The sequence below is a fragment of the Balaenoptera physalus genome (assembly GCF_965194825.1).
Source record: "Balaenoptera physalus genome assembly, chromosome: 7".
Taxonomy (NCBI): Eukaryota; Metazoa; Chordata; class Mammalia; order Artiodactyla; family Balaenopteridae; genus Balaenoptera; species Balaenoptera physalus.
The window spans coordinates 68115871-68130652 of NC_138886.1; the positions used below are offsets into that span (position 1 = coordinate 68115871).

At 42.2% G+C, this 14782-nt stretch overlaps 1 protein-coding gene across 3 annotated transcripts in view; it reads left to right on the forward strand.

Annotated features, from left to right (window-relative positions):
* The window catches only part of ADAMTSL1 (ADAMTS like 1), a 473568-nt gene that overhangs the window by 320794 nt on the left and 137992 nt on the right, over positions 1 to 14782 (forward strand). For all 3 annotated transcript variants that reach the window (XM_082467989.1, XM_082467990.1, XM_082467991.1), the window contains one exon: positions 10431 to 10558. In XM_082467989.1, the coding sequence (XP_082324115.1) occupies positions 10431 to 10558 (128 nt within the window). The remainder of the gene's footprint in view (positions 1 to 10430; positions 10559 to 14782) is intronic.

Consider the following 14782-nt stretch of genomic DNA (forward strand, 5'->3'; position numbering starts at 1 on the left):
TTGTCCATGCTGCTCCCAGGCTTAAAATTGTTTTCATGTCCAGCTAGCACTTGAGGATAAGTTCCAAATGCCCTAGCATGATATACAATGCCTTTTATCATCTGATATCTGCCTGCCTCTCTTGCTTCATCTCTTACCACATCCCCTCACTTCACCCCACTGAGCTCTGCCCTTCCGAGGTACCCACTTACTTGCTGTTTACAAATTTGCTTGGGAGCTTCCAACCCACTTTGTCTATCTAATCCTATCCTTCCTGACAGGAATCCTTCTCTGCAAGTCTGGGTCAGATGGCCCCCTCTGCAACCCACATGGTACCCTGTGCGTAATACTCTATCTCTGCCCTACCATTGTGTATTAGTATTAGTTATTTGTTTTTCTATATTACCTTCTGGATTATGTTACTCTTCTTCAAAGGCAAATGTTAAAGAATGTATCTTATTTTCTCCACAATTCCAAGAACATAATAGACACTAGACAGATGATAAACTGATGAATGAAGGAAGGAAGAAAAGAATGATGGATGCCAGTGATGAGGAGGGAGGTTTCCTAATGGCTGGAGACAGCAGTCTGCCTGGTTTTGCATAATCTGGACTTCCAGTCTCTAATGTGCAGTTATGGCGGAGTTCCACAGTGGTACCCACTCCCAACTTGCCCACATGTTCTCCCCTTGAGAAGTTTCAGGAACCCCCGAGGTTCTGTGGCACACGACTGTACAATTTGCAAAGTACTGCTATAGTGTGAATAAGTGCGAGAGTAGATATCTTATGGTATCCTGTCTCCCATTACATCCAGGCCAAGGGATAAATCCTCCTCATCATCACCATCATCGCTAACATTTATTGAGCACTTGCTTTGAGCTATAAGCTGTTCTAAGTATTTTACAGGTGTCCATTTATTCTTACAATAACCCTTTGTGGTTACTATCCCAATTTTACAAATGTTTACAAATTGAAGCACAGAGATGTTAGACTCAGTCTGGCTCCAGGGACCCTGTTTCTTTGTATTGATTTTAACCTTAGTTGAATACATGGGCTTGCCATTATTTTAGAAAGAAGCCATTGGGGTCAGCTAGACCTAGCATAAATTAACATGCTATCTTCTAGCCAGCTGGCTTCCAATTTGTGAGGCTTTTGTTTTTATTGTGGCACATCTGTTTCAGGGAGAACCTTTTCTTCTCTTGGTCACTCTACCTTTACATACAAACCCCCAGCTGTAAAGGTGCACAGTGCTCGGCACATAATAGGCACTCATAAATATTATAATTGTCACATCTGTGTTTGTGTCTCTAACCGTGTATGTTTACAGTGTTGATGGCCTGTGTATGTGTGTGCTTAGATAACTCAACCACAAACAAGATGAAGCTGAACTGTTTCTTGCCTTTTGGTCACTCTGATAAATACTGAACACTTCCTGGGCCCTTCTACTTTTCACCACATTTTGAGCTGAGATTCAGGCAAAAGCTGAATTTGCATTTGGAGAGGGGGCAACCCTAGTTGAAGAATCTTGTAAATAACTCTTCCCCACATCTAATACCAGGAGGCTCATGTCATTATGGGCAAATATATATGTTCAGTATTCCTACATCGGAATCCAAACTCCAGAAACAACACCTGCAGGGACACTGCTAACTTCTTTACAGAAAAGTCAGATTTTCCAAAATTGCCACAGGGAGCTGGGTTACCAAACTGGGAAGGAAAGCTGCATGAGGATTGATCCTGTCCTCTGAGAAGGATCTAAACACTGCTGATAGCCCCACAATAGGGCAGGGAAGTCCCTGCTTGCTACGCAACACCTTTGGTCCAAGAGTGAGCTGGTAGTCACATACTCCTCATAGCTCAGCTGATAGAAGTCTTAAAGCATTTAAACAAGGCTTTCCTAAAAGTTATGGGCTTTTTCAAAGGAATGCAGTTGAACATAACGAAGAATACGAAACTAGATACTTGGAAGAAAATACTGATCCCTTTTTAGGGATGGAGAAGCAGCTCACAGGTGCCATTCCATCTATATGGAACCCTAGGGAACAGGCTAATGCCATGGAGTTTCTGCCTTTTAATCCCTAAGCTGGTCCCTGCCTTCTTTCTATTGTGCGGCTGGGTGCACCCACCTCACTCCCCCACCCCCTTGGTCAAGAGGAGCAACCTGATGGTATATCAGTTAACCCTGGGGACAGTCGACAGTGGTGGAGGATGGGAAGGCTAGAATCACAGCATCTTAGTTCTACCACATAGTATCCACATAAGTCTAACCTCTCTGAACCTTGGTTTTCTCATTAGTTAAAATGATCATACCCACCCTGCAGAAAAGTGGAGTGAAGAACAGAAATATTATCTGTAAAGTGCCTGGCACACAGTGGATACACATTTGACAGTATAATTGTCACTTGGAGATGAGACCAGTGTAACACACCATCTTCCAGGATGTCACAAAATTAGGAGTTTTACTCTTATTTTGAGGAACCCCTGGGCAGTTGTTCAAAGAATAGCACTAGAAAGCTGTCTAGGAAAACACAGTGTGATTGAGAATTATCAGCCTAAATCCAGACAACAGGAGAGGATGCTTATACTCTACTGACAGTTTTTTGCTGACATTTCTGATCTGGTAGGACAGAGAAATCGGTATGCTCTAAGTGTTTATACTTTCCAGAAAGCTCTGGACAATGTTCCAAAGTGGTGTTGAGTAGGAGATGAATTAAGGAGTATTTGGAAGGCTTTAGCTTGGGCAACGCAGAGTATCCACAAATGGAAATTTCTTAGAATGGAGGAGAGAATCAGATGGAAAATGCCTCCAGGGTCAATTTCAGAACCACAGTTGTGAATAATGCTCTATGTAAAAGTCATAAGCACATGAAATGCAGTTTCCAAGTTTGTAGATAATATAAAAACTGGAGGCTGGGCAGTTAGGAAGGGAAGAAGAAACCAGTTTCAATTTGGTTTGGCTTGTTTCCTTTATAGAACTAAAGGAAATGGGGAGGACAAATGTTTCTCCCTGTTGAAAAGTGTAAGAATAGCAAGTCAGAGAAAAAGGAGCCATCCCAGTAAATACATAAGCTTAGCCAAAAAAAAAAAAAAGTATAGAAGATCAATGCAAGGTCACAGAAATGACTAGCATGAATCAGACAGCAGAGAACATTAGAGGACATCAGTGACAACCAGAGACAATCAGTGACAACCAGCCACTGTCTACTCTCTGAACAGCTAGAGGGTCTCAAAAGATCCCCCTAGCAGTTAATTTATTCTTCCTAGAAAAGTGGTCCTAGCAAATAGCAGTTCTGAAAAAGTGGTTAACATTTTCGTATAAATGAGGAAGATCCTGAAACAAACCAGAAATGAAAGTGCTTCCATGTTCTAGGTCAGGGTCAGCAAACTTTTCTTGTAAAGGGCCGGATAGTAAACATTTTAGCTTTGCAGGCAATCCCGTCTCTGCCTCAACCACTCAATTCTGCCAATGTAGCATAAAAGCAGCCATAGAAAGTTCTTAATCTGCTGTGGCCGTGTGCCAATAAAACTTTATTTACAAAAGCAGGTGGCAGCCGACTGGAGTTTGGTGATCTCTGTTCAAGGTAAATAGGAAATCCAGCCAGAGTCATTTCACGCAGAGGTCTGTAGTTTGAAATGAATTACCCAGCAGGCAGATAGAACTACTCATATTAGCAAATTCAAGACTTTATGATTTTCTTAAGAGAAGAAAGCTGAAGGGTTTGGCAGAAAGTATTAGGACAGGGTTAAGAGTGTGTGGTTAGGTGACCTTTCCCATTCGAAAAATATTTTCTATACTTCCACCTGGAGCAGTCATGGAGCTTCCGGTATTAAATAACTTTTAGTTGCAATTAAATTAAAAACAGCCAAGGTTAAAAAAAAAAGTTGCCCTCACCAAATGGTGATACAGAACTCTTCATGAACCTCAAATCTGTTCCCTAAAATATCTGTACAAAACAAAGCTCTCCCTTGCAAGTCTCTGGGCTACTATATTTTTTGGTTTTGGAAAAAAATTCTTGCTCGCGGAGGACGTCTTCTCATAGCATTCTTTCTGTCCTCCAGCTTCAAGCTACTTAAAATCCAGAATGTTCTTGTTAGTGACTGTCCATTTCCCTGAGTAACTACAAATCTTCTCACAACTTACCCCCAACCCAAAATAAAGCCAAACCACAGGCCTTCCTATTAGGCCCCAGTGGATGCTTGAATAGAGTCAGTTTTTTTTAAAGGTCAAAGGTCATTCCCCATTTCTGATTCCCTGCACCAGCTGAGCAAGCTACTTAACTTCTCTGAGCTTCTGCGTCCTCTCTAAAATGCGATGATAATATCAATCTAGTAACATGATAGAATAAAGTTGTATAAAACTTGTCCACTTACCTACTAGATACCTGTTCCCACTCTCCCTTTGTGGTAGATTTGATTATCCTAATCTTAGGAATCCCTAAGCAGAAAAAAGAAAAAAAAAAAAATCTGCATTTCAGGGTAAGGAAAAGACCTCAGCATGTCCCCCTAGGAGTTGGGAGCTGATGTTCTTTGCACAGTACCCCTTAACTTACTCACTTCTAAGCGTACTTTTTTCCAATTCTTATTCTTTTACTCTTATTTCTATACTTTTTTTTGCAATTGCAGAATTCTGGCTTTTTTTCTTTTCAGTGTTCTAAGATTTCAGTATTTGGTTAATAGTGTTAAAACAGTTATGGAAATAACTAGTTGTCCTTATTCCGAGATTCCTGAGTCAAGAATGGAATTGAGGCGGTTGCCAACCCAGTGTGCCATGTGGCCTCAGTCCTCTGCTCCTCTTTCCCATCCCCAGGGCTGCCACCAAGGTAAACACACTGTGGCCCATGCGCCGCTCTCTCACAGGGCAAATGCCTTACCACCTGGCCATGGCCCTGACTTACGTTTTTTTTTCTTGAAAATGCTACATTTCTCAGTCATTTACCCATGTCAAAGCAGCGCCTCACAACATCCAGAATACGTAGGTTCAGACATGAAGAGTGAATGATGATGGCGATGGTGATGTTGACAACAACAACCAAATAATAATAGTAACCTGCACTTCTGTAGTATTTACTATGTCAAGTACTTTTGTATGTTCTTGAAATACCCGAACTCACATAGAATATTCACAACAACCCTAGGTTGGTGCAGTAATTCTCCTCATTCTATAGATGAGAAAACTGTGTCACTGAGAAGTAAATTACTGGTCCAAGGTTACAAAGCTACTACGTGGTACAGCTCGGGTTGGGACCCAGTCACCATGACTCTGGAGTCTGTGCTCTTATCCACTGTGCTATATTGTCAAAATGATCATCTTCAGCTCCATTGCTTTGAAGGTCACTAAATAAGTCTCTGTTAAGTATTTATTCAGCATGCCAGCACTATACTGAATACTGAAGAGAGAACTATAAAAGAAGTAGGAGTCCCAGCCCTTGAAGTATTCGTTTACAATCTAACTGAAGGAATGAGATGTTGTAGAATGGAAAGGGCTTTGTAGTACAATTTAAGACAACTCTGGAAGATCAGGAAAGGAAGGGATTCTTGTGGACTGTGGTAACAGGAGGTTGAACTTGAACTTACTCTTAAGGGATGGGGAGAATTTGGAAGGATGAATAGGAGGAGGAAGAACATGAACTCTGTCCAAAACTAATGACAAGGAGAGTCAAAGAGGCCATCTTGAATGGAAAGACAGGTTTGTGATGGGATGTGGGACAGATAAGTTTGAAAAGATGAGGAAGACACTGTTCTAAAAAGAAAGGATGTACCTATAATTTCTAGGTTCTAGTCGTGTGTTGAGACCTAAAATGGGTTTAAGAATGATTTGTTAAGGTGAGAGGCCTGAGATGGTACATCATGGCCGATGTAACAAATGGGTATTTCTGGGTCCAGAGCTTGAAATTTTCCTCTGACAACTGGAAATTCCAAGGAGGACTTTCAAGATGGTCATGTAGGTTACCCACACCTGTACCATCAAAAATTACTAATTTACTAGATGTATCTGATGCTTAAGCTGATACTTTTTTACTTAGAATACAGTAAGAAACTGTTTCTTAGAAATAGGTCCTCAGAAACAGTAAGCTCACTCCTTTATTTGATCCTCACAAGAACTCTCTGAGGTGTTATCCTCAATTTGCAGAAGGAACTTAGAAGCTCGCAGAGCTGAAAGGCTTGCCCAAGAACACCACGCAAGTCTATGTCTCTTGACTGAAGTCGGGAAGGCTTCTCCTCTACCGCAGTTTCACATGGTTGGTTGTGGATATGACTTTGAGAGGTGGGCCTGTACAAGACAGTGGTGTCACCGTTGAGCCAAGGATTTAGAAGGCATCATGATGCCACCCCACACACAGGATTGCTAGAGCCTTTCCTCTAGACACCCAGAGCAGCCTCCTTTTCAAATGAGAGTACTTTCTGACTATGCATTGCAAATGCAGAGGAGAGAATTCCACCACAAGGAGCTTGTGCTTGGTAGGACTGGCCCACGAGCACTTTGTCCATATCCTACTCGTTTGGACAACATGGGCTTCACTTGTGTAACTAAAACAATTACCTGTATTCTCTCAAGTTGTCCTTAATTTGTAGAATGCTTGAGAAGACAAGCTGTCACAAAGAAGCTTACAAGTAAAGGCCACGAGAAAAGCAAAACTGTTCTTTCATTTTCTAGCTAAAAATAATGACCAAAGAAATAAAGCAGTAAGTTTTAGCCCAGTAAACCAAAACGGATTGTATGGGAGAAAAGCAGAGAGTATTAATATACCTAATATGACCACAGTACCATTTGCTATGTATGTCTTAATTATGCCCCAATCCACGTCCCCTCATCCTCTAATTCCATAAATTCCAAAACAACCCTGAGAAATCTTTCTGGTTTTGTTTGGAAAGCAGCACTATGTTTCTGTGCCTGTGCATTCTAAAACAGGCCTGTCAAATTTGAAACCTAAATTCAAGCTGACAGAAGTCAGCTACCAACAAATTAAGTTAAATTAATAGAGTTAAAAAAAAATTAATAGAGTTGATGCCTGAAATACAAAGAAAATGTTTTTTACCCCAGGAATCTCTCTCCCTAGATGCCAGGCTAGATAGAGAGACTAAAGCAAACCTCAGTCTCCAGCAAGCCCTTTCCTTTGCCTTGTCATGTTTGCTAGAGAGTCCTGCATGGGAACCCTCTCCAGAAGTATTTCTTCCCCTAGTGGCAGCCTCCAAACTCCCATCTACCAATTTTATGGGCATATTAAAGACATGAGAGATTGGAAAAAAGTACTGGAACAAGAAACCCTATTTCAAATCCCTACTCACACACCAAATAATTATGTACCTCCTTGAGCTGAAGAGTTCAGTATTATGACTAGAAACAATTTATAAGTATACACAATAAATGAGAAATTCAGATTTTGTCCCATGTAGACTTTATCTTAAGACAATATTTAAGACTGTTTTATGAAGGCAAATATTTTAGCTTCTTTATCTTTGTATATATTTTATGGAATAGAAGAATACATGAATGCTAAATTTTGAGATCTAGATTCCTTTTTTTTCCATTCCCATTATTCCCATCTTAGTTCAGACCCTCGTGGCTTTGCGCCCAGTGTGATGGAGCTCCCCCTTCTCTTCACCAACTTTGTGGGAATTCTTTTCCAGGCTTCATACGGGCAGGAAGCATCAAGGCTCACTCAGTAGCACCGGTGCCTGGAGGAACTAATGCAGCTATAAAAGCTAACCACCACCTAAAAAAAGTTACATGTGTCGGTCCCAGTGTGGGAGTGGGATTTACAACTCCCTGCATGAGATCAGGCAGGTGCAGTAGTTTTACGGGAAGAAAAAATGATCTGAATATAGAGAGCTAATAAATTGTCTGGCAGGGGCATATTGGCCAGTATCGTGAGCCCCTCTCCCTTTCTTCCTCACAACCTTTTCATCCCCTGTCCTTCCTCACATTTAATTCTTCATTCAGGGTGTCCAACATTACCAACAGAAGGGTCATTGGAAATACCAAAAGGTGGTCTGCAGCTTCCTTATATACCTCATTTTAACTGTTCCTTCTGCTGGATAAGAAAACATACTTCAACTGGGGTTTAGAATGTGATAAGCTGAAATGTAGAAAGAAGGGATTTGCCTAATGGTAAAACTTAGAAACAAAATCAAATTCGAAGACCTGTCTTCTAGTCTTGTGCTCTAAATGTTCACTTCAAGAACCCCTTCTGATAGGGCTCTGATAGGGAAGGAACTATGCCAACAGACTTAGGAATTTAGCAAATCTTAATCCCTGCCTTTTGAGGACGGTAAAGCTGATTAATGATCTTACACTAAGTTGAGTCATCGTAAATTGTCAGTTCTAATGAAATTTGGTTAAGCCTGCTTTCAATATTCCCGTTTGGAAACTCTTTTGGAGGCATCCATGTTCCTGGGACATCATAAAGATTTAAATCATTAAGTCAATGTTTCATTTTTTTAATCTAAAACAGCCTGAACACCTGAAAAGATTTAGCAATGATACTATGATGCATCTATTAAGATTCCTACAAAACAACAGTGATATTATTACTTAAAATATTGTATGGCTTACTAAAGATAAGCAAATTATAATCATCTTTCTCTTATTAGCTCTTTGAAATAAACTAAGCAGTTAGTATGTAATTGTTGACTTTGAGAGAAAACACCTAACATGGGTGAATGAGTGAATGAATGGGTGGATGAGTTCTATCACAATGTCTCGTAGCCTCTCTGTCATCCCCCACAAAGTTTCAGCTCTAGTTCAGTGCCACAGAAGCCAGACTGTCCCTGTAATAGCGGTGATGGTCTGGAATGGCACTGAATCAAACACAAACCATCCAGAAACTTCCCTTTAGCTGAGATTTTCTATTTCCTTCCCTATTTTTATCCGAACTGCCCATACATAGGCAAATTGAAGAATGATTAATGTAAGCCTTGCTTTTTCTCTCTCCTGCCTTTCCTCCAAGAGGAGGCAAGAAAAAGCAAAGCAACAGGTCCAAGGCCAAAAGCAGAGCTGAGGAAGCCTGATTCATTGGCAGACTGGTCACCCACCTCAGAATAATTAAGAGCTGACTAGAGGCGGCACCAAATTGCAAATACCATAGAGTCTGGAGGGGACCCAGCAAGAGACATAGTAAAGAAAAAGAATTGTATAGTGGGAGACTGCTGCTGGGACGGGAGATGTGACTCCTAGTCTTAATTTCACCACTATGTCTTGTGAGTTCCCTGACCTTTTCATGACTTTTTTTCCCTTTCCTGAAAAACGAACCCTTACCTGCTTTCTTCCTCTGGATGGATGTTAACATGATATTAGGTGAACAGTTCTTGGAGCCTTTGGAAATCAGAGAGGTGGAAATAATCACAAAGATGGAAATGACTGACTGCAGGAACCCCAAAGCCACCGCTAAATCATTTCTGTGCTATTGAATGATTTATTGACCTAAGGCCCTGCCAGGTCCGGCACTGGATCTCTGAAGTTCCCATCCAGTCCTCCCCCAAACCCTTCTGGGTTCCCGCCTCCACATACACACTCCAGTCATCGTCAGCCTCATCAGGACATCAGCTTCAAGTCATCAGTAGACATTAATCCGCTTAATTGCCATCATGTCACAGGTAGTTATTAGAAATGGCATGAATCTAGAAAAGAAAAAAATAGTAGACTGAGAGGGGAGTGGATTCTGAGGCTCATGGAAGGTACTCACAATTTGATTCTTAAAATTCTTTTCAGGTAAAGTATCTGAACTATGTGGTGATTATTCTGGAATTTTCTCTACCATAACCCTGAAGGGCAGGCTTTACCTTCATTCTGCTGGCACCTTCTCTACAAAGAGCCCTCTGCCAAGCACTGTGGGAAATAAAACAATAAATAAGGTCTAATTTCTGTGCCCAATGATATTTACAGACTAATGAAGGCAATAGAATTGAGATACAGTTACACATACAACTTCCTTCCAATGTGTGCATCCAGATCCTCTCGTCAGTATTCAATTTGGCTGCCTCTCTCCCACCTCCAAGCCTTAACAGATGCCTTTCTCTGTATCTGGAAGCTCTGCCTACTTCCCACCATCCAGCCAAGCCCCACTCCTCCTTTATAACTTGGCCTTTTCCTGAAGAAGCCTTCCCCAGATCCATCTGCAGTATTCGTTCTAGCATCTCCTCTCACCCCCGGTGTGTGTGTTATGTGTTTTCAGCACACATATGCTGCCTGCTCCAACTGTTAGCATTTAGTCCAAGTAATCAACAAACTGCGTAAGCAATCCAAAAGCTCCTTATTTGGGCTTGCTAACAGAATCACACCCATCAAAGTGGCAAGAGAGGCTGGTTTCCTGAGTGTCACTGTGGCTGGTTTGTGCCTGTTGTTAAAACAGGGTTCTGACTACCCCTGAGGTTCCTTCCAGCTTTACCAATATCCAATGCCAAAAAGGAGTCAACCGACCTGACCAGGCCTACATTTCTTTTCTGTTGCTCCAGGATTCTTCTACAGCCAGATGATTCCTTACAGATCCTGGCACCCGTGGAAGCTGATGTGGGTTTCTACACTTGTAATGCCACAAATGCCTTGGGATATGACTCTGTCTCTATTGCCGTCACATTAGCAGGTAACGTGGAAATCCCTGTTCAATTCAGAAACCGTTGACCGGTGCCTACAATGTGCCAAGCAGGCCCAGGGACACAGACATAAATGAGATCCATACCCTGCCTCCGGAAGTTTATAATCTGTAATTGTAATCAAATGGAGATAAAGTGCAATATGAGATAGAATGAAATAAGTGCTGATAACCAAAGAGGGTGCAGTTTCACTCTACCTGAGAGGTCTTAGACTTGGAGTAGAATTTTGATAAACAGAGATGCAGGAAATACTCCAGGCAGAGCGAACATGAGCAAAGGAGACGTATACAAGTAAGTAGCCTGTTGGGGAACATTAATCATGACCTAAGATCATTGAATGATCTTTTCATTTCTCCTCCGTCCACGTGTTGCAAAGAAGACTTTAAGACCTGGGTAGTTGGAATTCTGTGGCTGTGGGTTGCAGCACAAGTGTTCTTCTCTGTGACTGTTTATTTCAACCTCTTGGTCTAATACACCTGCCTACACTTCACCTTTATCCATAGAGGTTAGGCAAACCATTCTACACATAGCAGCTTCAGAAAATTGCGATTCGGAGTACCATGCCTCCCAAGGTTGTGGTCTCGTAGTAAGGTACTCTTACAAAACCTCTCTTACATAGGACGGATCCTTGCCTTTGAAACTGAAAGAGACCTTAGATACCAGCTAGACCAGAGCCCTCAGTTCTCAGAGGCCAGGCAACCTGAGGTCACATAGCTTCTCAGCTGGTGGCAGGGAAAAAGGGAACTGAGGTCTCCTAATCCCCAGATCATTGTTCCTCCTTCTCCCCACTGATGCTACCATTCCGGGCTCCCTTTCCTCAGATCTGGGCCATGCAGCCTTTGTGGCGGTGTGTTGCATGTGTTTGTATTTATTCTTTTCCATTGCCGCTCCCATCAGATGATTCAGTAGATGCTAGAAAAGCCGACATCACCCCACACTGACCTCATCCGTCCACATCGGGATTATGTTGTCACGCTGTTTTCCAGTCACACATGCTACTCCCTTGCATATCTGTTTAGCAACAGTATATCTACCCCATGACCTAAGGCTGATCTGGGAAGGGACCTTCAGTGGGACGCTTTGCAGAGAGGATGAAAGTCAACAAAGAATAAGGCGAGCTAAGGGGCCCTGGGGTGGATTACAGACTGATAATAATGCCTATTCTTTTGTGTGTGTGAATAGAACATTTGCTTTGCTCCTAATGTATTCCAGTCACAATCTTTATGCCACTCTTGGTTATACAGAGTCCAGATGCTCGGCACCCGTCTGGTTAATTCTCTTCTGCCTTACCCCCTCCCATCTGCCTTGGCCAGGGCACTGCTGACACCCTTCCAACTGCTGGCAAGTAGTGGCTCTTACAGGATTAACTCTCTTGTTTATATTTATCCAGATACGGTTCAGCTCTGTCACAGACTAAATACCCTTTGTTCACCTGAATTTAATACGATTCACGGAAACCTGTCTGGAATTAAGCAAAGCAATTGTAACATCAGGCTTGTCTTCAGCTCTTTGAAGAGGAGCTATTGGAGGCTGCCAAAATATTCAAAGCCAGGGAAGAAAGAGAGCAGCCAGAGAGGCACCGGGGGAAAGGGAGAAAAGGAGCTGAGTGATGAAGTAGTTCACGCACACCACACCCAGGGCTTAGGAAGCTGCGTCCATGGGCTTCATTGGTGGGGTTTGTTCAGGTCTGCTAGCAGATCTGTCAAACAGTCCCTCTGAAAGGTAAGGCCCAAAATGGATACGCTGCTTTCAGACTGTATTTGTGTCTTTACCTGGGATTATCGTCTAGCCTGGTGTCAACGTCTGCACTCACAGTTTTAAGTGACTCACACCCTCTGCCAAGTATTACTGACGAAGAGCAACAAGTTAGACCCGAGTTTTGTGATTCGTGACGCTTACAGACTAGTGAAGGCAATAGATGCATGCGTGACTACCTCGAATGCAGAGACAGTTACAGTTTCCTTCAAAGGTACCCCGCATAGGCGTGTAAGATACAACCTAAATATAACGTAAATGGGTGCGGGGCGGCGGTTTGCAGGGGATAGATGTGGCGCATTTCTAAATCTTATTACCAGTTATACTGTTCTTTAACCGTGTGACCTTGAACAAAGTGTATAACCTCACTGAGTCTTTGCTCTCAGCTGTAAGAGTGAAATTAATCCTATTTTACAGGATTGTTGTGAGGTTAAATAAGATTGCACGTGTGAAAAAGCCCTTAGCCCAATGCCAGGCACATAGTTCACACTCAATAAATGTTTCGTTTTCTTTCTCTAGCTCTCCTAAAATGAAACGCATCCTGAAAACAATTTTAAAATGTGTAAAACATTAGCCCAACTTTGCTTCCACGTATTTTCCACTGGAAGTCTTCACACTGAATATTTTCAAGTACGGACTTAGGAGCTGATTCAGCTCACTTGTGATCAAATCCTCGTGGTAAATCTCAGTGCTTCTGTGCTTTTAAAGACATTGTACAGCTTTTTCTGGGTTTTTTTTTTTTTTTTTTTTTTTGGTTTTTTTACCTTGACTTCAATATAAATGTAGGCCAAAAGGAAAAACAAGATTTTTCTTGAGGCTCAAGCACTCAGGTATCCCCATGATTTTATAAGAAATGTGTGGATTTTGGCCTTGCCTATCCACCTGAATCAACCAGATGCAGGGAAATTTATTCATAGTTATTCACAAGAGCAGGCATAGCATGGCAGTTAAGCCTGCAGGCTCTGGAGCCTCATGGTCTGGATTTGAATCCTGACTCTGTCACGTCCAAGCTACATAACCCTGAGCAGCTTCTTCACACTCTCTGACTCAGTTTCTTTATTTGTCCTATGGTGATAATAATAGTGTTTGACTCAGATGCTTCTTGTGGAGATTAAATGCCTTCATCATGTAAAATGCTTATAAGTATGCCTAGCATGTAGCAAGCACTCAATACTCGTTAGCTCTTATTATTATTGTGAGGATAAAACAAAAGCCAGGTTATTTTTACAGTAGGGGAGATTCCTTTTCCGAGACCAGAATGCTCACAAACCCTTTGTAGAGCACCTCACTCTAATGTCTCAGCGTCTCAATGTCAAGGGGGAAGCTGAATTAGCTATCTGAAAAGCAGTTGGAGTGCCTGGGTCCAGAGCAAGGGAGGTGGCTACACGAGGAACATTTCACATGAGCCAGAGGAAGGGAGGTCTGGTGAACCCTCCCTGGCCCATAATTGGATCTCTCCTGTTGAGTTGCCCCATCCTCTGAGTTGAGTGTGTTGTCAATTCTGCTTCTCAGGTTCATTGTAGGTCCATTGGTACTCTCTACACAGTTTTTGCTTAAACATATAAACACCATTTAGTTTTAGACACACCAAACCTTCCTTGCTCTGCCCTGTTTGAGCCTGTAAGATATTGTCTTTAGAGCCCTTTGCTTCTCTCCAGACTCATCAGTATGTGTTGATTTTATGTTTTAAGTCCCAAAGGTTTGAGAGTACTTTGCGAGTATGTCTCGGCATGGAGATGGCTTATGTCTCCCTACCTACTACCCTGGTTCTGGAAACTCACAGCCATGTAGACCCAGTGGCACAAAATTCCCTTCTGTCCTAAACTGACTTAATTGGATGCCTGTTTCACTGCTCAGAAGGTAAATGAGAGGGGAGGGTAGCAGGGGCTAGGGAGGAGGATAAGAATGTCACCAAAATGTCACGTGCCTAACATGTTGAAGAACTTGATTACTTTGTGTGCGGGTATAAACACAGGTAAAGAAGAGTTTCTGGTGTGTGCAAAGACAGGCATTAAGATTGGAGAGCCATCTTGACTAGTCAGATTCAGCACTCAGCCAGAGTTGCTCAGAAGGCTTCCAGATCTGAATGGTGTAGGCAGCGTTTTGAAGGAAAGCAGTAGTTTCCTGGTAAATTGCTTCAGTCTGGATCAGTGGAGGGGAGCTTTACTTACCAGTGCAGATGAGGCTTGTCCAGGTGTAAGCCATTGATGAGGTCATAGCCATAAGGGAAACGTTTTTGGTTGTCATTGATTTTATAAGATCACGAAGGAGATACTGTAAGGCCTGCTTGACATCATCAATGGAAAATGAGAAGAAGATGGGGGCTGAGGGTTTAGCGTATCTTTCATTGAACGGAGAGAACACAGATGACCTCATCCAAAGTTTTCACAGGAAAAGAGAGACAGAAAATATTCCTCCTTTCCTGGCATGTTTTTCTGCGTTTTTATGAGTTGAATAGC